The 25914-nt window shown below is 40.3% G+C and overlaps 1 protein-coding gene across 3 annotated transcripts in view; it reads right to left on the bottom strand.

The window, feature by feature from the left end:
* Positions 1-25914, bottom strand: part of LOC119029835 (WD repeat-containing protein 7) — a 117473-nt gene that overhangs the window by 13500 nt on the left and 78059 nt on the right. For all 3 annotated transcript variants that reach the window (XM_037116990.1, XM_037116988.1, XM_037116989.1), the window contains 6 exons: positions 25409-25636; positions 15955-16141; positions 5023-5140; positions 4412-4561; positions 3846-3928; positions 2195-2294 (listed from right to left, as the gene is read on the bottom strand). In XM_037116990.1, the coding sequence (XP_036972885.1) occupies positions 2195-2294; positions 3846-3928; positions 4412-4561; positions 5023-5140; positions 15955-16141; positions 25409-25636 (866 nt within the window). The remainder of the gene's footprint in view (positions 1-2194; positions 2295-3845; positions 3929-4411; positions 4562-5022; positions 5141-15954; positions 16142-25408; positions 25637-25914) is intronic.

The raw sequence follows: 25914 nt of genomic DNA, 5'->3' as shown, positions 1-25914 counted from the left end.
ATAATTACAAAAGGTTAGAATTGTTATTTCCTAGCTGGGAATCAAAGTGTTACATTTGGCGATAAATCTTCTCATCATATAAACTTTACAAGTGAGTGTTTACAGAAGCAGATTGTTTTAATGCAGATTTGTTGTTTTTATTTAGCTAAAAGTTTCCAAAGAGGTTTGAAACTTAATTTCCACATCAACTCTATAATGGAATTAATTTGAACCATCGAGAAGGCAATATGGTCAACATGTTGAGTGGATTTTGGATAAGGTGTCACTGATAGAAAAGAAAATCTTATTACCATGATTGGGTGTCAACAACAGGTTTTGATTTGGAACCTTTCCACAGCAAGAAGACTCATTCAATTTTGACATACAATGAATCATTGTACCTGAGTGTTACAAACTCATTAATACAAGAACTTGGAGCACAATATGAGGACATGAAGTGGTGCTCAAAAGCTAGCATAGCTAGAAACCTTACAATGGTTGTGAGCGGCTTCACTGCACATATTTAATTACACCTCTGAGCGGAACAGATGAGAAGTGGTGAGTCATTATAACCAGACTGCAATGTTGTCTGTTTCTGATAGGATATCTGGTCGCCGCTTATATCAACATTTTATTGCATTAAAATCTGCCAAAAATGTTGCTTCCAACATATTTTGGCTTCTTTCTTGTTGAGAGTAATTGGCTAAGACTCGGAAGCATGACTCAGTAAGCACCAATAAGAACCAGAATCAATAAGAATCAGAATTAATGAGACTTAAAAGATACCCAGTCCTGTTAATGAAGATTATAGTTTTAGCTTACATTTGAAACACTTGAAAGGGTTCCAACACACATGCATGCATGCACACACACACGCACGCACGCACACACACGCACGCACGCACGCACGCACACACACACACACACACGCACGCACGCACACACACACACACACACACACACACACACACACACACACACACACACACACACTCACACTCACAAGCTTCTCACAAAGTCATTATCTATTAAATGTTAATTACTGCAAACAACACACAAAGGAAAAGCATCTCCTGTCTTTACACCGTGCACACAAACAAAAAAACACTTACACACACACACACACAATCAAACTAAATGTCGGGTGAACAGGGGCCAGTGCTGTTATCAGATATAAATGACCCCCTCCACCAGACTAGACTGCTCAGGTTACTGCAAATCAATACTCAGCAAATTACCAACACACACACTCACACAGAAATACACAAACACCAAGGCAAGTAGCACGCACAGACACTCACACTACACAATCTCACACACGATCAAACATAAATGTGTGCAAAGACAAAAACGTGATTAACAGAGTCATTGGTTCATCATTAATCAATTACTGGGAGAGAAAAAAATAAGTGGAGGAAACAAAACTCCTCTCCTGTTTCCCTCTTTCTTTCCTCCTCTCATTTCCCCTATTTACACCCCTCATTACTGCTCTGCTTTTGTTGCCTCTCATTTCTTCCTTTACTCTTCTGTCATGAGAAGTAATACGTCTTTTACATAGACGGACAGAACAATTGGACCAACTGGACACAGCGAATGTGAGGTGGATCCATGAACACAGCATGATTCATGGAAAGACAGTTAAAAGACAGGAAAATGGACAAAATGATGGAAAAATAAATGGAATAATACAGGAGATGATAAAATCAGGAAGGATGGAAGCATGGATGGATGGATGGATGGAAGATGAAGCAAAGGAGAGAGATGAATGTATTAAAGAAGTGAAGGAAAAGGTTGGTGAATAGAGTTGAGGAATTTAAGGATAGAGTGCAGGAATGAAGGCCTGAAGGTGGGGAGTATGAAAGTTGGAGGGATGGATATCTTGGATGGGTGAGCGGATGGATAGATAGATGGTGGAAATGAAGGATGTTGATAATGCGAAGATGATGTGTAGAGGGATGGATGGGTACATAGAAACATGAATGGATGGATGGATGGATGGATGGATGGATGGTTGCAGAATATAAGTAAAGGATGTAATGATGGAAAGACCATGGGTTGGATGGATGGAATGAATGAATGTATAAATCTGTAAAGCAGGCAAAAGCTTGAATGTGGCGACAAACAGATAAACATACAAGAATCAGCTGCTCGAGCTTGTCCTTCTTGTTGCAGTCAAACAACAGAGCTGCTCAGATAAGTGGTGTTTTTACTGTACCTGGCATTTTCCAGTACGAACATCGTAGAGGGCCACCGAGCCCTGCCGAGCTCCGACAGCGATGCGGTGACTACGGTCACAGTAACCAACCATGTAGAACCTGAACAAGTGGATGACAAACACATGTTAACATTAGGATCTCACAAAGGCACCTTCCAGTAGTTAATCAAAGAAAGAAGGAAGATTTCAAGAGACAACAAATCAACAATCGGCTAACAGACAAAATAAATTGACGTTTCCAACATTCACAACCATTTTCACCAGTATTTGGCTGAGCGTATGGAGGCAAGAAAGTAGGCAGGGTTGGAGCATGTCTCTCTCAAGCTCTCAACATTATGAGTGCTTTCCAGAGGAGATGGACTGAAAGTATGCACTCTCCATATATATTGATGGCTGACTTTTCACACCGCCTTCGATCGTGGCCATAAGGAACAGGTATGAACACATTTGCCCACAAATCGTACAACTTGGTTATTTGGGAGTGTAAGGCGCCCATCACAACTACAGGTGAGATATTTCACTTGACACCAGCATGCCTAGAATTGCTGAACATTTCATATGAATTTCACAAAGTTTGCCATGCAAGACGTGTCCTGTCAGCAGAATGGAAGCATTGTCCCATTTGTCATTTAGACATGAAGCCCAACGTGTGTCCCGACTCGAAATATCTATTCTGACTCTCACAATCACTGTTAGCCCCACAGCCAGACATTCCCCCTGAGCCTCTGACATGTCTTTTGCTGACATGTCTTTCTGACAGCAAGTGTGGGATGCCACAACAAATGGCTCAGGGGGTCAGGGCTTCACTTGTAGCTCTGATCTGGTCAAAGGTCTACCTTTGAATTGGTTTGATCAACACTGGCATGTCAAATTGGGTATGCTCCAGCAATCATTTTAATAGGCAAAGGGCTAGAGCAGGCCACGAACCCGGAGGCCTCAATTCACATACCCACAGAGTCCTGTATATGGTTCTTTACCACAAGGCTTGCTTTTTGGCTGCTTGCCCCCCTTCTACTGGTGTTCACCATGTAAAGAGTGATCTCTAGTGGTGCTGAGGGTTTTTCTGACAGCCAGTTGGAGTGTCAAAGCAGAAGCTTCCCTTGTGACTCTGGTTTGGGCAAAGGGTTTGCTTGGATGTAGCTTCAGTCAAATAAAACTGACAAGTTTCTTAAAAATATCATGTTGGTTTAGTGAAATTCATGAGACTTGCCCAACGTGAAAGTTTGAGGCACGAAGGACAACATTGTTTTCCTCACTTGTTGCTGAAACTCAACACGATCCACAACTGACATCAAGTGCTACATTGTTCATAATGAATAACACCACATACTGTATGGCCGTGCCATTTTGTTGCTACTTTTTTCATACATATTCATGCATGAACACACCAACTGTTATGTAGACACACACACACAGTGCAGACTCAGCCACATAGCCCAAGGCTGATACCTGTATCTGTGAGCTGACCTCTGACCTTTAATGTCAGCAGCTGGAGGTTAACTTTCCATAACTCCTCCCCAACACAGCCCCAACTGACCTTATATGCAAATGCGGGGGGCTTGTTAACACACCCATACACACACACACACACACACACACACACACACACACACACAAACACGCACACACACACACACACACACACACTTACTTGCAAATAGCAGGGAAGCACTCCTGCAATCCTTTCTTCTTCACTAGAGAACCTTCGATACAGTACATGATGATATCCATCACCTGAAGTAGAGGAGGGGGAGAGGGAGTATGTGACATGTGGCAGAGTGGAGGAGGAGAGGCGATAAGGATGGGACGGAGGTGACAATGTTTCACATAATTTTTTTTTTAAAATCTGTAGAAAATTCAACATTTTTCATATTTTTCTTCTTTTTCTGTAAATACTTTTGTCTTTATCTCTTATTTATAATATGTAATTATATGTTCATTTGTTTCTAATTAAATTTAAGTCTGTTATCTTATTCTCTTTTACAATTTAATTTTCTGGTTGCACAATTCTTTTTGCACAATCAACAGTCGACTGGCTGCAATTTCATTTCACTACTGCTGTACTTGTATAATTGCATATGATAATTAATAAATAATTTGAATCTTAAAAAACTAAAAAGCCAAATATGCCAATATGCCAGTGGGTCGTCATTACTGGGCTTGTGGAGACTTCAGTCTTCATGATTGGTAATATAACTGATATGTAATAAGGTTTACCTCGACCAGCAGATCCACAACATCTCCAGGCATCTTCTCGATCAGGATGTCAATCACTCGAAGGATCTCAGTCTTGGCTCTGGCCAGAGTGGTGGTGTGAACGTTCTGCTGCGACTGAGAGTTGGCCTGAGCTGCGTTGTACCGATGAACCTGGAAAACAAAAAGACAAAGCTGTTATGACTGCAGGAAAAGTGTATAAAAGACACAACACTAAGAGACCATTAAATCAGTAATGTCAGTGCTCAACATTTAGTTCCTCTTGTGTTCAATCAAATCAATAAAAACAGAATGTAATCATTTGCAAACAAACGGTGTTTTCTGTCAAGTTTTATGGAGTCCTGAGTCCGTGATACTTTTAGCTGTTATATATGAATCTGTTGACCAGTGCAATGTTCCAAACAGATGTTTTAGGAGCATTCTACAACCTTCCCGGACTTTTGTTGCCCCTGTCCAAAAAAATCCCACTCGAATTAATCAAAAACTCAATTCAAAACTTAGTCCATTTCAAATTTAAGTTACAGAAATACCTAACATGTAAATCACACAGAGGCTGATGACCTTTCTAAGCTGCTGTTTAGATCTTTGGAGACGAGTGAACATTTCAGTCTCACCTCTCTAGCGATAGTGGTGATGAAGGCCGGTGGGCGGGCAGTGGCAATGAGAGAGAGGGCGTGACGGGCTGAGCGAGCAGAATCTGCAGGTGGGTTGAGGGGCAAACCCATGGTGACACTGTAGAAAGACAGAGCAGTAAAGCTGTAATTCATTCACTCATTCATTACATTTTTCTAATCCAAAACAGAAACGTCCAAACCAGTAGTCTGCACCTCCGGTAAATGGCATGTTTTGCACTTTTTCTAATGGTGGATTTATTCACATTAAGTTATGGTGATGAATCTAGAAGTCAAAAATTCCAAGGAGGAACCAGTGTTCATCGACATTATCATATGAAATATGTAAAAATTAAGTTTTTTTTTTATTTACAATGATTTATTTACAACAAATTAATACATAAATGTATCAATCAATAAATTAATTCATACAATTTTAAACAAAAACAATTTAAAATCTAATTTAATAGCTAAACAACTTCACATTGTAAATAACCCATATTAGTAAGTCCAGTGTTCATCAACGCAAAAAGCACTGATTGTGAGGCAGTAGCGTCGGACTGTAAACACGCCTTACTGGGAGATTTTAGAGGGTTTGTGGTTGTCAGTGAACAAGCCGTGTGGCCATTAGGGGCTCCCATTCCAAAGATTTTTTGGTGGTGGCCCAAACATTAGTCTGGTTTCACTCTCCCAGTGGTGCACCTCTGTTTGGTGGTCAAGTGAGTATTTGGGGCAGCAGGATAGTGCATTAAACTTCAGTGTGTGTGTGTGTGAGTGTGTGTGTGTGTGTGTGTGTTCATGGTGATGAAGGAGCATGTCACCCGGTGCAACAGTGCAACTCACTGATGTGTTTCTTATAGTTCTTGACAACAATAGAGCTCTGTGGCACAGACGAAGAGCATATATTAGACTATGATACACACATGATAGTTGTTAGTAGAAAAACCATCAGTGCTGGTTTAGGTCTACACACTTGATTTGTTTACCATAAGAAAAAATATAGATCACAAGACATATCCTTTAAAGAGACCTTGTATAATGATCGAATCAGGGAGAGAGACATTTGAATAGAAAATTTAATGCAGAGAGGAGGAAAAGGAGATAAAACAGAGGAGAGTGGCAGAGAGATCGAGCCTCACTAATATATGGAGTGAAGAGATTAGTGGGCAGCTTATAATGTCAAGGCCGAGTCAATGGGAGCCATTCACCAGACGACGGCATAATGGACTCCCACAATGCAACAGGAATTAGACACACACACCCTAACAGCTGGCCACACACCCCTCTGAGTGTGGGTGTGTGTGTGAGTGAGATGGGGGGGGGGGAGGCCACCTTGTTAAGAAATCACTCTGGGGAGAGAAATAGAGGCGGAGGGAGGGAGTGATGGGTGGACGGACGGCCACGCTGCACGATTCATCTCCTCTGATTGCAGATCACAGCTACAGAACCTGTAATTAATACTGGTAATATATTGGCAATATATCAGCAATATTGAAATGTTTAATTTCATTCAGAGGGGTGGCTGTAATTGGAAACAGTCACGATGTTGATATAAGGCAGCAGGAGCACAGGGAGCTAATTGTAGTGAGAACCACTGAGGTTAATAACCAACACTTAGAACATGTAATGAAATAATCTGGATTATTATTACTATCAGAGGAGAATGCACACCGGAGGCATGCACACGCCTGTGTGTGTCTGTGTGCTACACCTGTGCAATCTGTTCAAAACCACAGCCCTGCTATAAATTCTACCTTCTATTATTATTAAGGTCACTGTTAAAGGTTATTTTGTACCGGACTACATTATATTGATAAGCATCTCCAGTTCTCCTTGTTTACGCACATGAAAGGGACAGAATATTATTAACACTTCTGAATATAAGGACAGAACAGCATACATATATTGAGTTAGAACATCACCACTCACATGACCTCAATGCCAAAACACATAGTTGTTGCTTTATGACACCTTGATAGAGATGTTAATTTCAGTGAGCATCATTAACCTTATTTACAATGAAAATGCAAAGCCAGAGACGAGCGTGGCCAGTTTCCGTTTTCAAGCACTCGTCCCACTGGTTAGCTTTCAGCAAACTCACTTTTCACCGCCACAACCGTTTGAAATCACATACTAATATTCTGCCTACTACATAATCAATATATACGGCCTACTGAATGAATTATGGTTATAAAGTCACACTGAAATATAATGAAGCATACATTTTCTCTGCATCACAGGACTGTTATCAAAATTGTAAATCAATATCATGTCTGCAACTTGTAATATTTCACAGTATTCACTAAGATCAAAAATGGACAGAGCAATGTCCAGTGTTAGAGCTAATGTCAGTATGCTTTAACAAGCATATGATTCGGCTGCTGAGCTGGGGAGGCAACTGCAAGAGCCAGGCGGAGGAGGAGCAGAAGTTGTCTGGCTGTTGATGTTATCAACAGTTAGCTACACTCACACACAGTAGAGAAAGAAATGATAATGTGGAAGTGCAGGACAAAAAAAAGAGTTGTATTGGATTGCAGTAGTGTATCTAATAAAGTAGCCACCAAGTGTATAAACGTAACTCTGGATATAAAATCATTACTAATCCATAACAGCACAGTATGCTCATTATGCCTTCAAACTGATTATATAGTCTAACCAACAGTACCTCAACCAAGAGATTCAGTGTAGAACGATGTGGAATAGACAGAAACTACAAATCCCCATCAGAAGAAGCTGCATCCAATTTGAAAAATATCACTCTCTGGCCAAGTTGCATTGTGGGTAATGTAGGTACAAGGTTTTTAAAAAGGAAGAAGAACACACTGAATAATGAAAGTCATGTCTCTTGATCATTTGTTTTTAAACTGTCCACAATGAGTCCAACAGTGTCATAGGAGTGCAAGTGGACTGCTTTTCAAAGCCTGATGCCTTCATTAACCACAATGCAACTTAGTCACTAAGTGGAATTTATCAGATTAAATGCAGCTTCCTCTGAAGTCCAAAAAGGCTTTATTCTACCAAAGACCTCTAAACACACTTTAATGTGAAAAAACAGACAAGTTAGCTTTTAAAGGTGTAAACATTCAGCCACTAAATGTGGCATTCCATATCCCCCTACCAGTGCATTCACATTTCAACACTGCTGCTGTTTGAATCATCCGTCCCCTCATGGTTGCCACTTTGATACAGCTAATGTGGATAGCAGTAGCCATCCAAGACCAGGAGCGCTAGCTAACATAACTAACGCCATTTACTACATTTACAGTTATGGCATTTAGTAGATGCTTTTCTCCAAAGCGACTTGCAGTAATTCGTACATACATTCATACATTCATACAGTGATGTGCCGACCAGCAGATCAGGAGAAGTTTTGGGGTTCAGTATCTTGCCCAAGGACACTTCAACATGCAGATCAGGGGAATCGAACCAGTGACCCTTAAGATGCTGGCTCTAACCCTGAGCCACAGCCACCCAGTGTGCTGGTTGCATTCTGTCAGTTTTGTCTGTCAATATTCCTGACGTCTGATTGCTGCCAGACTTTGTGATAATTTCAAGGCAATGTACTACTTAAAAATTATACTTTCTTCATGGGAGTTCATCTATGATTAGATTGGAATGATCAGATGTTCATAGTTAATATATGTTTAGTCATCTGTGTAATATTAGACTCAGTAGAAGTAGCACTTCCTTGATATTCCTTGATTTGTCAGTCCATATTCCTGAGGGTCAAGTCACTGAAATCAAACAAATAAAGTATGTGCTGATAAGATAATTTTAATACTATCATATACTACTGTGTCCTAAGTGTCCTTACTAAGTGTTAAGGGAATGCATTATATGTATTTGGCAGAACCGATTTTGGCTGTAAAGTCATCCTTCATGAGCAAACAGTTGTTTAATTAGACATCACGCTGTTAAAGAGCAACATTATCATTCAGGAGGAGTTGTGTTTCTGACCACCTGACCACTCTCTTTTAGCTCTAGTTTTGTTCTCCACCGACCCCTGAGGAAAATATCTAGCTCTTTAGCTGCTGAATGCTTCACTATATTAACCAATCAGTCTGTAATTGTGTCTCTCTGCTGTTTGCTGGTGAGCAGGCAGTGTACAGTAGGGTTATCTTCTCCGAATACAGCTGCCTGCTGCGACCAAAAATGACAGTAGGAGTGCGGTGTGATTGCAGCAATATACATTTACATTGTTCGAGTAAAAAAAATCGATCAAAGAAACTTCAAGTTGAAAACTAATAACTAGTTGTTTCTCAGAAAAAAAGGTAAGCCAAAACTTTATTAAACTTAATACAGAACTGGATTATGAAATAAATAAACTCTGACAAATTTACATCATTTGAAGCTGACATAAAACATAGACGTACACACAGTGTATAGTGTGTGTGTGAACCTGGCAACATGACTGCATTCACAGCCAGTATCACGCTGACATTATTTAGTCAATACTGAGACACACACACACATACGCACAGACGCACACACGTGCACATACACATGTGCACATGCGTGCACAGACACACACACGCACACGCACACACACACACACACACAGTGAAGATTGGAAGTATTGATTTTTGTGTGTGAGGTAGGGGTGAATAACCTCAGTCACATGATGAGAGTCACTGCTGCAGGGAACCAAGACTGTGTGTATATGACTGACTGACTTAGTGACTGGTTTACTCCATGAGCGGCAGACAGGGAAGCTGGATGGTTTACTGACTGACAGGCTTGCAGGCTGATTTATTGCCTGACTGGTTAACTGACTAATTTCAGGAACAGCTTACTGACTTTGTGGGCTCATTTATACTCTTTCCAGACAGCAGACATAGATACAATGTGGGTCGACTCTACCAATTCATTTGAGGCTATTGTCACCCCTCAAGCAGAGACCCCAGTCTGCAGTGTAGTTCTGTATATGTCACTAATAAGCCTTAAAACTATACCCAGTTACAGCCAATAATCAAGATAAACTTAATCTCTTCCCCTTTTCATATACACATCCTCACTTCCCTGGTCAGGAGGAGGGTTGCTGTCAGCTGTTAGGTGTTAAGAGAGATCCCTCACACGAGTTGGATCAACATCATTGTGTCAGTTGGTGTGTAACGATGATTATTTTTGCCCAAACCCAGTTTGTCCTTGCAGGAGTTGTTACTGTTCTTCAGGACTGAATTGAGCGCTGTGAAGAAATCTAAACCAAGCACACAGCAAGGTTGCTGTTAAAGTCTGCATGTCACTACTGCTTGATTTCTTGCCTTCTTTGTGTCACGTGCTGAAGTCTGTTTTCAAAACTAACTGACTCGGTCACTGAAAGATGGACTATCTGTTTTATTTAGTGATTTCATTAGAACTTTTAATGGATTTTTTTCAGTCTCAAGATTAAGCATCTAGTTTATGGACTGTGATACAGATCAAAGACCCTCTGCATGTCTTCAATATTGATTGATATTTATGAGTTTCTGATGCTTGTTGTTATTAAATAAAACCTTTCAGTGTCTAATAACAACCATAAGGTGCATTTAATGGCAGGTCGGCGACCCAAACGCACACACAGCTCAAATGAGATTACGCTAGTTTATTTCTGAGAAGTGACCTGTAGTTTTCTTAGTATGTTTATCCGTGTTGAAACATCCTGTTGAGTTCTTGAGTCAAGATCCATGGTGACAACAACATGTACTTGTCTCCCTCCGACACAGACACATAGATTACAGAAACATTGATTTACCTCTGCATGACAAACGCAATCTTTCAAAAACACACTGTGGCTCCCCCCCCAAGAAAACAATGATAAAAGATGTATTTACCCCTGCATGGCAAATAAATACTATATTCTCCATCTCACATAAACATATTAAAAGATGCATTTATCTCTGTGGTGGCGACTACCAACACATCAACCATTTTGATCAGATGGGAACAGAGAGGGAAACATAGATGGGTCAGCAAGAGGCCTTTAAATTCCAGTTCACTGTAGGCACGTAATTGCACGTTTATATTTTTCTGTTTTCCCTAAAAATCAACAAAGTATGTTTTAACCTTAATATTCAAAAAGAAAAATATTCATCAAACTTAGCAGTAATAGTAATTAGGAGTGAGTGAGAAGAGTCAAAGAAAGCATTTTACATTTTCTGAGAATGAGATGAGTGGACCAATCAGAAGTTTTCATGCCTGTCAGGACATGATTAGCCTAACTTAGCATATAGACTAGAAGCAGGGTAAAGCCGAAGCAGTGTTCTGGTTGTTCGGATTCTGAAACCAGTATCGGAAATGCTACCGATACCACCAAAAATGCAGGTATCAGTATTGGCAACTATGTAAGTCTGTGCACCAATCCACCAGAAACAAACCAATTCTTCTTTGCTGCTCTAAAAGCATAAACAGGAAGTTAGCAACTTATTACATATTTGGTAATATTTTACTCTGGATATCCACAGCAGTAAAACGGCAACATGTCCAGTATGCAGGGCTGTAATTTTCCTGGGTTTATTGAGTCATTGTGGCACTATAGTTTTAATCTGTTCTATTTAAAAAGTGGCAACACTTAAACAGTTTTTAAAGGAATTGTTATTTATTCCTAGATTTCTATATAATTCTCTCTAAGGATTTATCTGAGTCAGGTCATACAACAATGATAGCAATCATACCACATCCATACAGGGTCAGTAGGATATGCAGCAAAAAAACAGCACCTTCTAAACTGACCAATTCACACATTGCATCTTGTTTGTTTTAAAGCAGAAATGTAACAGTGACAAGTTAGGATGTTTTTACATGCTGGGACTATTTCTTAACAAGCAGTTATTCATCACCCTGCTCAGTACAGCATTTCTGGCTACAGTGCGAGTTGATAAACCAGCATCTAGTCCAGGGCCATGATCCTAGGAGGACTAATGGCTACAGATTCATTTGTTCAAGATTACCTAACTTTGATGGGTTTTTTTTTTTAGAGGGGCCTGGTGTCAAATAGTAATTTTATTACATAAAAATCTGATTTGTATATAAACACTAAACCACCTCATTAAGATTTTGAGGCATCTCTTGTAAACCCTGTGTTGCAGGTGAAAGACACACACACAAAACACACAGTGCAGGTTGGCAAAGATACAATTTCAATTTTTTCCCAGCTTGTGTGCCTGAAAGTATAAAATGTGTAAGTCATCAACACCAGGAGCTTTTTCAAATCCCTGCCTATTGAAAGGGGATTATCACACACACACACAGCTCTGCAAGGAGTATATTGACGACTGGTTGGGTGTATAATGGACAAAGAGCCTCACTGAAAGTCAGCTGCATGGAAATAGAAGGGTGTGTGCGTGTGTGTGTTCGTCTGAAGAAAGAGCAGGAAAAGCTGAACTCGATGTGTCTTAGTTAGAAGTAGTTACATCTGTGACTGTGTGACACCCACTGTACAGCTCCAGTGCTGTTTTCTTTATTCTTTTTTGTTCATCTAGTCTTTATAAATACAGTGCGGATCAGATTTACAATGTGTTTTGGGAGAGGACAGAAAAGGATGTGACAGACAAAGAAGCAAGAAGCTGTGCAGACATGGTATGGCTGTAGACTAGGATGTTTTACATTTCAGGAGGGATGCTCACTTGTTTGTGGAGCCCAGCATGAGAAACATGCAATGGGCTTTGGATGTTCTCAAAAAGAATGCAAAGAAATCGCCATATAACCAAAATCACAATATGGCCATGTGCAATATCTTAGTCACAAAAGCTGCAGTTTGTGATAAAGGTAAAACCTGTGACAAAACAGCGATATATGTAAGGCTGCAGTTTTTGTTCTACAGAAGCAAGTTATCATGTTTGTTTGGTACAAAGCCCAATAAATGTCACATCATCATGACTGTAAAAGTTTTGAAAAAAAAAAAAATATTGTGATGCATAAATAGGTATTGTCACTAATCATGAATCACAGTTCTGAAATCGTTTTTTTTATGTTTTTTAACATATCATACAGCCTTAATGCAGAGCACAGAAAATCAGAATCTGATACCTTCATCTCAGCGCTCAGCTATGTATTTGTCTCTCTTTGTGTTCATAGAGGTCATAATATTACTTGATACATGTGTGCATTGTTTACTTAAATACACAGTATGGGTATGGGATCATAGGCGTTTTCAACAACCATTGCTGATGACGTGACATATAGGCAGAAACTTTCATGGTCAAGGTAATGTTGTGAAGTTTTGTTCATGTTACACTTTCCCTCCTCACTCGGACTGGGAGTTACAGCGACAGGCTATCAAATAAAACACACCATTACCTTGAGTAAAAGCAAGTACAGGTTTCTCCAAATATGAAAACTGTTTGAAACCAGCTAGACATTTTTAGACATTTTAATCTGGGAATCTGTGCTGTCTGAGTTATATCATGTCTATTTACACCGACTCACCTCATCCTGTTGACGCTGCATGCAGATGTCACTCATCTAAAATTACCCCTGCATCCTTTGTGTATATGAATTTACCTATTTTCTGTTTTAATTCAAGCGTCTACAGCATAAAGCAGTGTGACTGATCATCAACTCCTGCCTGGCAATATAATCAACTAACTTAACTGTAATAAGCACCTCATTCAAAAACATACAAAAAACTTCTAATCCCAGTGTTTGTCCACATTAACAATTAAAAAACTGAATTTGACCACTGCTCAAAACTACTTCTATAATAATCACTTTCAACATCATAACTATCATCGACAGTAGAAGCAGTAACAGTTGTGGTATTTCAGGTCGCCTTATACATAATCTAATGACCAGCAAAGTATAAACTGCATGTCCACCACGACTTTGTGATTCTGTGTCAGAGTCTTTGTTTCTGGCTCACTGTTCATGTTCTCTTCACTTTCTATTCCACTGAAATTGAATTGTGTTGTTTTCTCTTCTACATACACACACATGCGCGCACACACGGTAGCAGCAGACATATCTATACTCATTTAACTAGACTGACCCAGCTCGAGTTTCAGCCTTAATAGGATCAACTCATGTTGGCCAGTTGGATTTCAGCAGGGAGGAAGACACACACACATACACAAACACACACGCATACGCACACACACACACAAACACACACTCACACACACACAGTGCTTTGTACCATATATGAGAAGATGCCACTGAATAACCTTCTCTGTATGATCTCTGACCTTCACTAATACAAAATGCTGCATTCATTTAACCACAACCACCACTACAACTGTATGGAGGAACCTCTGACCTCCTCTCTGTTGGTGGTCATGTTGATAGTGAGGGAAATGAAGCGGACTCTGCTGCTGTCAACCTCTGTGATCAACACCAACTTGTGACTGAGTCATCTGAGAGAGTAGGACTCTTAGCGGTAACAGTTAGACAAGATCAGATAAACACAAAAAAGAAGTTAGAAATACTTCTGAAATCTAAACAGTTCACCCTCTGATGAGCAGGAGATTGGATGGCAATCACACGACTAATTTTCTGGATGGCCGTTTTTAAAGCAGCACTCTAGCAGCCGTGTGGCGGGATCATGATGTCACATGAGTGCAGTCAAACACACATGCACACAGACAAAAGACTCGCATGTCAGAGCAACACAGACAGCGTTACATCATCATAATGTCCTGCAATCAGATTACAGCCTGGTTTCCATAACTCAGTGTGTTAGCCCCATGATGCCTAGGGGTTTCTGTGTGTGTGTGAGTGCAATATTTGTATAAACAGATATCTTTCTGCATCACTTAAATCTATAAGTCAGCTTTGTTTTTATGTGTCCAGAGCTGTTATTTTGTTAAGTATTTTAGGGCAACTCAAGGCTTTTAGGTCTCTGCATGACAACTGTTAGAAAGACAGACCAGTTTAAACACCAAACAGACATGAAGGAACTAGCAGCGAAGAAGGTCTTGTGTGTCTCGGCCAAAACCTCCACTTGACCACACGGGAAAGACTTAAACGGACAGCCAATTCGCTTCTAAGTTCTGCACCTTGATGAAAGGTAATAACTCTCCATACCAGCAGGTAGCTAAAGTCTGTATTCATCATTATAAAAGGGAGAAGCAATAGATTCAGTGCAGACATACAGGCTGCTCTTATGTGATATAAAGCAATCATGCAATATAAAGCAGACTCCTTCGCCTTTATTATTTTTCACTTCTTGTGCACTAGTTTGCTTAGCTGAACAGCCAATCAGAGTGCTTTCTCTAACTTCTCTTTCTTCAAGGCTACACTGCAGAAAAAAAAGCAGCTGAGAAGGGCTGAGTAGTGTCCAAGGTGCAGGACACACAGAAAAAAACTGGGGCCACAGTTGCTTACCGACAGCCCCGATGGTGTGTCAGGGTCCTAACATTTACCTTTCTATTACAGACCTGAGTCTTGTTCAGGCATCGTGTCGAAGTCATTCTAAAGACATGTCTCAAGTCATTTTAGATCTATTGCTTGAGTGGCATTTAATGACCTTATTACAACCTAGTTTTGAAGCAGTCATGCAGGATCTCTTGGACATGCAATACTTAAAAACAAAAAATAAGTAAAAAGTTTACCTCTACCTACAACATTTTTGATTTCTTATAACATATCAGGGTCATACGTGATGAATGGCCCGATGCCAGTGGAAGCCTATGCAGGGTAACTGATTGATGGCTGGCTAGCAACTGGCCAAAATTATGGAAAAATGTTTGTTTTTTGATTTTTTGACTGCTGGGCCGGTGAAAATAAACAAGCAAAAGGCCAGTAAAACTCTGGAAGTCTTGCCAAGTGGGCCAGTGGGGAAATGTTTTCATGTTGAACCCTGCATATGTATTTCCATAGGTGCCCCTATTGGTTTCCTTTATATATTTAGAAAAACAGTTTATTTGAAATGATCTATTTCAAGAAATGAAACAGATCACATGTTTGTCAGGTATCAATAACAGCAACATTTTACTCTGTGTGTGTTCGTGCCAGCAGACTCACTTGGCAAGCTGCTTTTCGGCGTCGGCACAGAGCTCCAGCAATCCCATGAGCACTGCTGACACGTCCATATATGGCTCCCAGACGGTGAAGCCTCGGCCAATCAGATCAATGGCGGTGCGGCGGATGGTGCTGTGGGGAGGCAGCTTAGGGCTGGGGGGCTGCAGCAGCAGGAAGGTCAACGCCTTACCTGCAAAGAGTGGAAAGAGTAGAAACTCAGTTAAGTACAATAGTGTGCGGGGGAGGGGCTGACTGAAAACAGCAGAAGTTCGATGTTACTTTAAAGAAGTTGAACCTTGAAAAACGCAACAATGCATTTCATCTGACTTAATCAGCACTAATTTCACTATTTCTTTTTTTCCTTTTTGTTTCAGGGATGAATAAAAAAGAGACTTATAACGGGAATGTACCACAGGTAGCTCAACAGCTAACACAACTTTTAACACACATGATTAAAGCCCCATGACCACATCATGATTTCAATGTAGAAGTGACGAGTCAGAGCCACGCCCACCACAGCCACAACATGGACGCTATTTGAAACAAAGCAATGTCCATGAAGAAATCACACACACACACACACACACACACACACACAGACACACACACAGACTGAGGGGATAAAGACAGCGGGCAGGATGGAGGTCACTTCATAGCTGACCTGACATTTGAGCCAGTCTCTGTGGGGACAGACTGACCATTAAGACTCTAGAAAATATCCCCATCCCTCAATAACACCCCTCCCCCAAACACATACACACACACGCACCCCCCTTCCCACCCGGTATCTGTCTGTCTCTATCTGCCCGTCTCACCCACTGGAGCCTGAGGTCCAGAGCTTTTAGCAGATTCTTTGCAAAGTGCTTCAAAAAGATAAAGTCAGAGGAAAATCAAGATAGTGAGAGGCACATTAAACATCTGGTATCTGGTTTTGGAAAGGGTGACAAAAAAATTATATGCATCTCTTGTTGCTGTGGCTCCTTTAATTTCGTTTAAAAATCAGCTACCATATAATTTCCGGTTTGTTAACCTATTCATGTGGTTTATTACTGGAGCAGAACATTTTCTCTACATTAGCATCAGGGAAGCTCGTTTCTTCCTCTACTTTTCGGGTCCACTCAGAGATCAATACAGTTCATGTATTTTTCGTAAATGTTGAACAATCGTAATAAGAAGAAACATATAATATAAACAGATCATTTACTTTAAGTATTTATAATCATATGGTGGCTCTAAAGGTCCTCCTGTCTCCAGACACACACAGCTAATCTTATCATCTTGATGTCCTGGCATTTCATCATCAGCCCGCCTTAAATGGCAAACCTCCTTCTTTATTGGTTTACATCTACACACACAGGAATGGGGCTATGAAAGCTCTAGCTAGAGGCTAAACATGTTAGCATTGCTGGGTACTACTGTTATAATATATACAGGCAGCGACAGATAGCGCTCTAACTGTATTAGTATTGTTATGCTACTTTGTTATGGGTGACGTTAAGTGTAATAGATGGACATTTGTGCTAACGCTGTTAGCAGTTAACATGCAAAGTAGGTGTGTTGTGACTGAATCAGTGAGAGGACAGTGAACCTTGACCCTCAGCTGGTGATCTGCAAACACCGGCAAGAGCTGAAATCAATCATGTTTTTGTTAAATACATCAATATACATACAAACAGTGGATTGTGAATATCAGCAGTGATGCAGAGTTGAATGCACTCTGACCTCCTGTTAGTAATTATAACAAATCATCAAGAACACCAGCAAAAATCAATGACCCTCTCTGTATATTATTCCTTTATGCTTTTTCCACCTAATTCTCTTCAAATGTGTACCAGCCTGATTCTTATTACTATCACATACACTTTGGCAGAATGAACCCTCCCCTTATTACTGTAGTAACATCAACACTGATAGGCTGCATGTTTGGTGCAGCAAAGTATCGCAGACTTTTGATTCTCAGTGACAGTAACTTTTCTTTTCTGGTGTGTAATGACTGTTTCTTATTGGACATGGCTTGGTTTGTCTAAGCATGTCAGCGCACCATATCAGTGATTTCAGTGCATTTCCAATACAACATAACTACCCACTTGAAGGTGGAATTTAAATATTTGCTTTGAATAAGGAAGGAATTTGGGATGTGGTCCATTCAATGACGTTTTGTTACTGGACAAAGTGTTGGGGGCAGATCCCCATTCATTCCTATGAAAGCTGCTCAGTGTTGTTTTGAAACCAAAAAAAGCTCGACTTCCCGGTTGTGAAAATACCTGGATGGCTGACCAAGCTGGCTAACTTGAAGGGAAAGTAACTTAATAAGCAACTTAAGTAACTTAACCTATCTAGACTTTGCAAATGTTACTAGCCCAGATGGTTAAAATTATGATAGTGAAACGAGTCATTTTACAGGCATTGTGTCACTCAAAAGAATACATAAACCATTTTTACATGGCTTCTTTCAGGCGATCAATCTTGAAGCAAACATGATGGAAGAGTAAAAAAAGAAAAGGTGACGTCTGAAAGTACAAACAAGGACTCAGGAGACAAACAAAACTCCAAACCATTAAGATTCAGTTAGAAGCTGGCTAAACTATAACAATAATATAATTAAGTATTATTCAGTCTAATATAGTTTTTGTCCATCTGTTCCTATACTTTTGTTTACCTGAAAATTGGAATTAGATGAATTAGAATAACATAGAAAAACACCAGCTTATGCTCACAAATATGTTCCCTGATCTAAATATGAACAAAAATAAAAAATAAAGACACCGTAAGCTCTGCCTGTGTTGTATAAAATATGCTGAAAGCAATTTGCAAACGTAACTGTTACCATTAGCTTAAAATAAACTGATAATCAATAAGCAAAGTGGGTGGGTGACTGTGTGGGAGGATGGGGGTGGGGGTTTATGATTTAAGGGTCATAGGGCAAAAGTTCAGCAGTCAAATTCAAACCCCTGACATTGTTAATATGTGTGCACATGCTCTTCACAGTGAACCACTGGATGTCCCCAACACAGAACGGGCCTCAGAGGTCATGAGGCCAAAGTTCAACACTGTGGGCAGTGACAGTGACTGTGGGTGGGCAGGTGCGTGTGATGTGTGTGTCTTTACTATGAACCTGATAGAGGTGTAATCTGAATTTTCTTCCCCTGGACAATTAAAAGATAGCCATTAACAATCAGGGCCTTAATTGGCTGGATCGAGATTTAAGATTTACAGGCCCTCCCCTCTAGGTAGGGAGCAGGAAGTGAGAGAAGTCCAAACTCAGGTCCATTTATCACAGCGGACATCTTTGTTTAAAGGCAGGCCCGTACCCAAATGAACCAATAGCTATTGACAAAGCTTCAGTTGGCCATAATGAGCTGTTAGTTAGAGCAGTAAACATGTCACATTAACACTGAGATGGTGATTAGAGCAGAGGGAAGGGATGCAGGATGTAGGAATAAAGGAAGGAGGGAGGTAGGGAGTGTGAAATAGTGACAGATTGGTGACGTCTAAAGTTTACCAGGCCGAGTCGACCACTAAAAGGCTTTCTACTTTCTTTCCTCCATTTGCCCTGCCTACCCCACCTTTCTTACTCTCTTCCCCTGTTTGAGCTTAAATGAGAGGTGAAGGTAAATCAATGTTGGGGACTTGGTTAGTGGATGAGAGCCAGATCAGACTGGCTGCAGAGAGAGGGAGAGAGAAGAAAAAAAAAAACATACAGAAGGGGAAAGAATGAGAGCCTGGTAGTGAGAAAGAGGGAGAGGTGCTGTGGCTATTGTAAATATCTATGTATATGATAAAAATGGAATTTGAAAATAGTGGTAAAAGTGTTGGTGAACAGCCTCTGCCTACATGAAGAATATCTGTTTAAAAGTCCACCACTAACAAAAAGGGAAGTAGGAAATTAGCTAGCTGGCTAGTTAAGCTGGCTATTGTACTGTCTGGCACAAACATTTGACTTGCTAACTCGCATGTTGGCAATTAAATCGCCATATATAATAGTTTGCAAACTAATCCTGCAAGCAGTCACTACTTCACCTTGCTTCCAGCACCGGTTCAACTGGGAGGACATGCTGATGACTTCAATATGCCAAGTCAATTTTAAGTTAAAGATGTGGCTAGTACTAAACTGTTTAAGAAGTTAATAATCAGTAAAAAACTAATCAATGTCCGCCAAAGAATGGTTAACTATTATGATGTTTAACAACTAGCTCATCATTAGTAAGCGTACAAAAGCGTATCAAAATACTGATACCAACACTAGTACATTTTTAACCACTAATACTGACAAAAACTTGCATTATAAAACCTAAAAGAAGAAGTCAATATCACAAGATTTCGCCAGCAAATACCACCAAATTGAGACATTTCTTGAAAAATGCAAAAGTTAGGAGAAAAATACATTTTAACTAATTACTTACTGTTTTAACTTATTTGTTTAGTTGGTAACAACAAGGTAAGTGGTTACCTCAAAGTACATGTTTAGAAAAGTCATCAGCCATGTGCCCAAAAGTCAGTAACCAAGTTTCTATCCAGCAGATTTCCAGACAATTGGCAAAACAATATGCAAAGGGATTTGTGAACCCTTGCACTGTTGTTGTAATATTAGGAGTTGTTTCATCAAGATTAACAGCAGGTGGTGCTGATTCTCCAGTCATGAATTATTCAACCATTTCAAAAGAAGAGGGCACAACATGATAATGTAATTAAAGAGCCCAGGGAGAAACTTCTAATTAATAGCAACAATGGAGATGGACATAGTACATTTCTGTTTGTTTCCTGTTTCAATTTGAGAAAGGTTACAATCTCCTCATCACTCTACATGGATCTAATGGGTTTTTTTTTCTCTCCATTGAAGCAGAAGCCTTAGGGGATTGCTTAAACCACATACTTGAGGAACCACAATGTAGACACTAAGTTTTATTTCCCCTGACCTTAATGACGTATTTTTTACTTTTATTTACAGAATTTGGGCGTTTCCTCTAGGGGTGGGTAAAAATATTGATTCATCAGTGCACTGCAATATATTTTTTTCCCCAATTCAATATCAATTCATAAAATCCTCCGGCAAGCAGCAGCCCGCTGTCCCTCGCCGGACGCCTCTCGGTCCCCGCCTCCAGCGGCTGGAAGCGCCTCGACCGCGACCTCGCTCGAGGGTTGGAGAGTGATGTCTCCCAGAAACACCATTGGAGCTGTGGAGGCGGGTATCTGATGTCTGATGCAGAGATTACGTTTTTAATCAAAAAACTATCAACAGGTATTCTAATGAATTATTTGTTTATTACTACTTATTGCTGAATAAATATTGAGGCATTTAAGACAATATTGAATCGAATCGATATCGAATCGTGACTTAGAGAATCGAAATCGTGTTGAATCGTGAGGTTCTTAAGAATACCCAGCCCTAGTTTCACCTCAAATTCTTTTATACACAAAAAAAGACAAAGAGATTGGTTGGTCTGATCCACAGCAAAGAGAGAGTTTCAATCACCTGTGTGTCCCTGTTGAATTTTCTATGATATTAAATACAACTCAATTACCAATCAGCTTTCATGAAATTCTTTAAAATGCCACCGTTTACAGTGAATGGGGCTTCAGAAGAGACTGGAGGTATTTTGACATTTACTGTGAGGGTTATTGTCCAGAGATGGTACACTGATGAACAGTTTGTCTCTTTTATCTTGTCCAACCAAATCCTCCCTTCCCTCTGTCATCATCTGTCCTTCCTTCCCTCCTTCCTGCCTTCCTTCCTTCTTTCCTTAAGCTCAATCTCCCCCTCCATCTTCCCTACATTTCCCCCTTCGCCATATGAAAACATCAATCTATACTCTGCTGTATAGACTACTGTACCCTCCCTCTCTCTCTGGGAGGACAGCACTCATTCATCACACACGCAGTGCTGTACGCCAACAACACCAATCCATCTTTCAATTTCATAACAGAGAGAAGGGGGAGATGGTGAGTGGAAGGAGGGAGAAAAACAACAGACTGAATGAGAGCTGGAAAAAGAGAGTGAGGAAGAGAGGACAACACGGACGAAGAGGCGGGAATGAAACTAGCATAACACTTGAGAAATCCTAAAAATGCCCGCCACCTCACGCTTTTTACAGTCATCTTTAATCACCTGAGTTGGCTTTTTATTTTAAGACTGTGTTATTAAGTAATAACACAGTCTCACTGTGGGGTCAGTCGTAAGAGCTGTCCTGACTGTCCTCTAAGAGAAGTGACATCATATCAAGTGCATCAGTCGTTTGATCAAATGCCTAACTAAATATGACTTATTAAGTGAGAATAGCCCTTTTTATACTACTAGTTCAAGGTTAGAATGTGGGCACGATCGTGCTGTGTTGTTGCTGTTCCTGGAAAATCATTATTCATATTGCTCCAGGACCATTACTGCAAATGACCAGCCATGCTTTTGTAATGTAATAGCTTAGCAACTCAGGGAAAAAGGATGGAAAAAGACGCACAAGGCAAGAGGCTATCCTTTAAAACATGTGGTCAAAAATCTGGAAGAATCTATTCCTATGATAAGAATCTATCTAATCTATTTGAACCCAAACCATGTTTTCTTTTACCTAACCAAGTATTGCTGTTGAGACAAAGAGAGAGAACTGCAAATAAAATAACATGTGAACTTAGTGTAAGTAATAAACTGCAGACTATCACATGGGACACAAACCTCAGTCTCCTGAGCGCAAACCCTGTACTTAAATGTTTAATTTAACTATTTGTAGGTATTTACACGTGCTAATCACTTTTCCCTTGGCCATATGTCAGTGGGCTATCGTTCTGCACAACCAATGTGAATTTTTGCAACATAGGTAGTCAGAGAGCCAAGTCAATGCCTATGTAAAAATCAGTTAATGAGCCAGCGAACAAGATAGGACCTAATTTATAAGATAACTTGTTATCAGCAACAGGGAGATTTCAAAATCCGGTAACAGTTGGCAACTAACTCAAAGAATAAGATCAGAGACTGCAAATTGTGAAGTGAACGAGGTCCAGGAGATCCTTACCATGTTGGTAAATGGATGCTGCACTGACATGTTACATGTCATGTCCAGCACCTTTGCTTCCAGAACGTCAGTCTGCAATTTAAAATAACACACTCGGACACCACTGTTTTCTTGCTTCAGGATGTAAAACTTTTGTTGTAACAGTATTGTGGGATCTCTGCGTGAAAAGGGCTTATAAATGGAGGAGAAGCATGACGCTACAGCCTCATAATCCTAGTAAGGAGAAGCTCAAAATGGAGGAATGTGCCAACAAAGTGTGTGACTTTGACTGTGACCCAGACTGTGGTTCGTTACCAATTTCCGACAAAAAAGTTCCAGTATAAGTGCTTGGTGTTAGGAGAACATTAAACACTAATGACTTTGAGAAGTTTGATTGATTTCAGGTAAGTGAAAAAATGAGTCACATTTACATACAAGTCCAAATAAGTCAGGGGCTGGTAAAATGTTTGAAGAGATCAGTTAAATCTTGAGTTGTTTTCATTTGATAACACTGGTTTGGGGTTCTCTGGTGTTTCTGTGTGTGTGTGTGTGTGTGTGTGAGTGAGTGTGATTCACACAGGTAAGCTGACCGCTGTGTACAGGTCCAACTAAACAGCATCACGCTCCACAGCCTATCAGTGAGAGTACAGGGTCTGTCGCTGGGCGGACACCCCCCAGGGGCAGCCAATCAGAGTTCGGGAGCAGCGGGATGGAAGAGCGGCTCTGCTTAGTGCAGGTTTGATGCCCACCAAGGTCCAACGCTGCAGGCACAGCGTGGCAAAGGCTGGGCTCAGTGAGAGTGGATGTGTGTGTGTGTGGAAGTCAGTGCCAAGCTCCTTAAGGTGTCAAGCTTGGTGGGTGAAAATCAATTCCATCTCTCTCCTCACCTCTAATCCAACACTGAAGTTTCTACTTTGTCAGTTGTATAGTTTTGAGTTTGAAAAAAAAACCGAAAACCATCATTCTGGACCAAAAGAGGAACCGCTGAATATTGTGATAGGCTGAGCAGAAGTGACTTCAGATCACAACAAGGACAACTACAACAAAAAAACAACGGTAACCCCATTTTACAACCACTACGCTTATTAAGAGGCTGATGGCAGCTCTTTGTTAGCAAAATGACCAAAACACAACATCCTTGTTAACCTGCCATTCCCCCTCTCCATCTCCCAGTAACATGAAGTGTGCACTGGCAGAGTGGTTGTTAAGTTGAATATTCTAGTCTAGTCTTTCGTACTCATTGATCCTTTATCTGACTGAGGTTTGTGTAAGGTTATTGGCTGTTATTTCACTGACCTGACTTCTGTGTATTGATAATTCGGTAGTGCTGTCCATGGTAATGAAGTAGCAGAAGGATTTGTAATTGCACCATTTTTACGCTCTTCTCCCACCCCGTCACTTAAGTCGTGAATCTGTAATATTATCTATACTACATCTACAAATACTCCATTCTATACTGTACTGTAGACTGTAAACATTATCTTCTTACCATCTACATGATAACATGCAAATGTTAAGTAGGTAATGTTGAACATATTTTCCATCTTTATTTAGCACGTTAACATTTATTAAACAGCATAAAAGAATACATAGAGATGAAGCAGTTGATATATATGATTTTCTTTTGGGAGGTATTTGGTCATGAACCAAAAGACTGGTCAAGGGGTCAGGGGGCCACCAAGGTTATCAAGGATCATTTGCTGGGGACCTTAAATGAGGGGACCAAATTTTATGTCAATCCATAAAAAAGCAGTCGAGCTAGTATACTCAGAGGCCAAACTGGATGTGTTGGTGGGAAGGTCAGCTGAGCAGAAGTCAGCAGGATCTAATCTCACGAGGGAGTAGTTCATGCAACAGTTGCTGAGACATTTCAGTTTAGACCAAAGTGATGGACTGACTGACAGTGCCATTCTTCAAGCCACACCGCTGAAAAAGAACAGCAGGGAATACTTGTTGGACAAACCAAGAAGCTCTATTTGGGCAAGAGGACAGTCAAGAGGAGCTAAGGCCAGGGATTAGAAACCAAAAGGTGGACAAGGAAACTATAGAATCAAAAAGATAGAAAATAAATATAAGTGGGTCTTCCCCACAACCGCTGGCTACCTGCCTTTCCTAAATAGCACAGTGTCACCTTTTTATACCCCTGTTTATATTTAAAGTTATAAAACGCATGTATTGCGATCATATTTTTGAGATAAATGCATTAGACATAAAAGAAAAACCCTTCAGTTCACGTGAATTTTTGACTTTAAGGAATCCTGATTAATGAAAATGTATTTAGAGTACTTTGAATTATTATTATTATTATTATTATTATTATTATTATTATTATTATTATTATTACGTGTTATTAGATTGGACACTCAGATATCTTGAATTCTGGTCCGACAGTTCACAGTGTAATTATGACTACTCAAACACAACTGTGATTAAGCAAAATGTAAATATGACAATGGGTGTGTAATCTCTGTACTTACATGTGTGTCTGGCCAGTGAGTAGTTGGATGACCCTCCGCTTGTGAGTCCGAAGCCTTCAGGCGCCTGTCCACCGGTTCGAGCCCGTGCTGCACCCTTTGGAGGTTCAATCTCAGCACCGAACTCAGCCCCAATGACTCCTAAGAGCACGATGGCAGTGGCCTGTTTACGGCGTTCTTCATATGAGTTGGAGATCTTCTTGGCGTTTGGTGGAAGGTTGGACAGACAGCCTGGAAGAAACATAGAAAGAGACAATGAACATCGGTGACTTGTGGTGGTTCTTATTGATTTAGCCATGTTGATTCTGGACTTAAGAAGGGACATTGCATACTTGTGTTATGTACTTAGTTCTATACTTAAGCAGAGACCTAAAAGAGACAAACCACTAAAGCAACCAAACTGGGATATATATTAGCCAGATTCACGACAGTTTCAACCAATTTGGTGTGGCTGAAGGCAGAACTAGTAAGTATGGAAGAGGAGGATATCACTGGCACAGGAATACCAA

The sequence above is a fragment of the Acanthopagrus latus genome, chromosome 12 (genome assembly GCF_904848185.1).
Source record: "Acanthopagrus latus isolate v.2019 chromosome 12, fAcaLat1.1, whole genome shotgun sequence".
Taxonomy (NCBI): Eukaryota; Metazoa; Chordata; class Actinopteri; order Spariformes; family Sparidae; genus Acanthopagrus; species Acanthopagrus latus.
The sequence above is the reverse complement of the archived record's forward strand: the minus strand, read 5'-3'. Positions and strand labels throughout refer to the sequence as shown.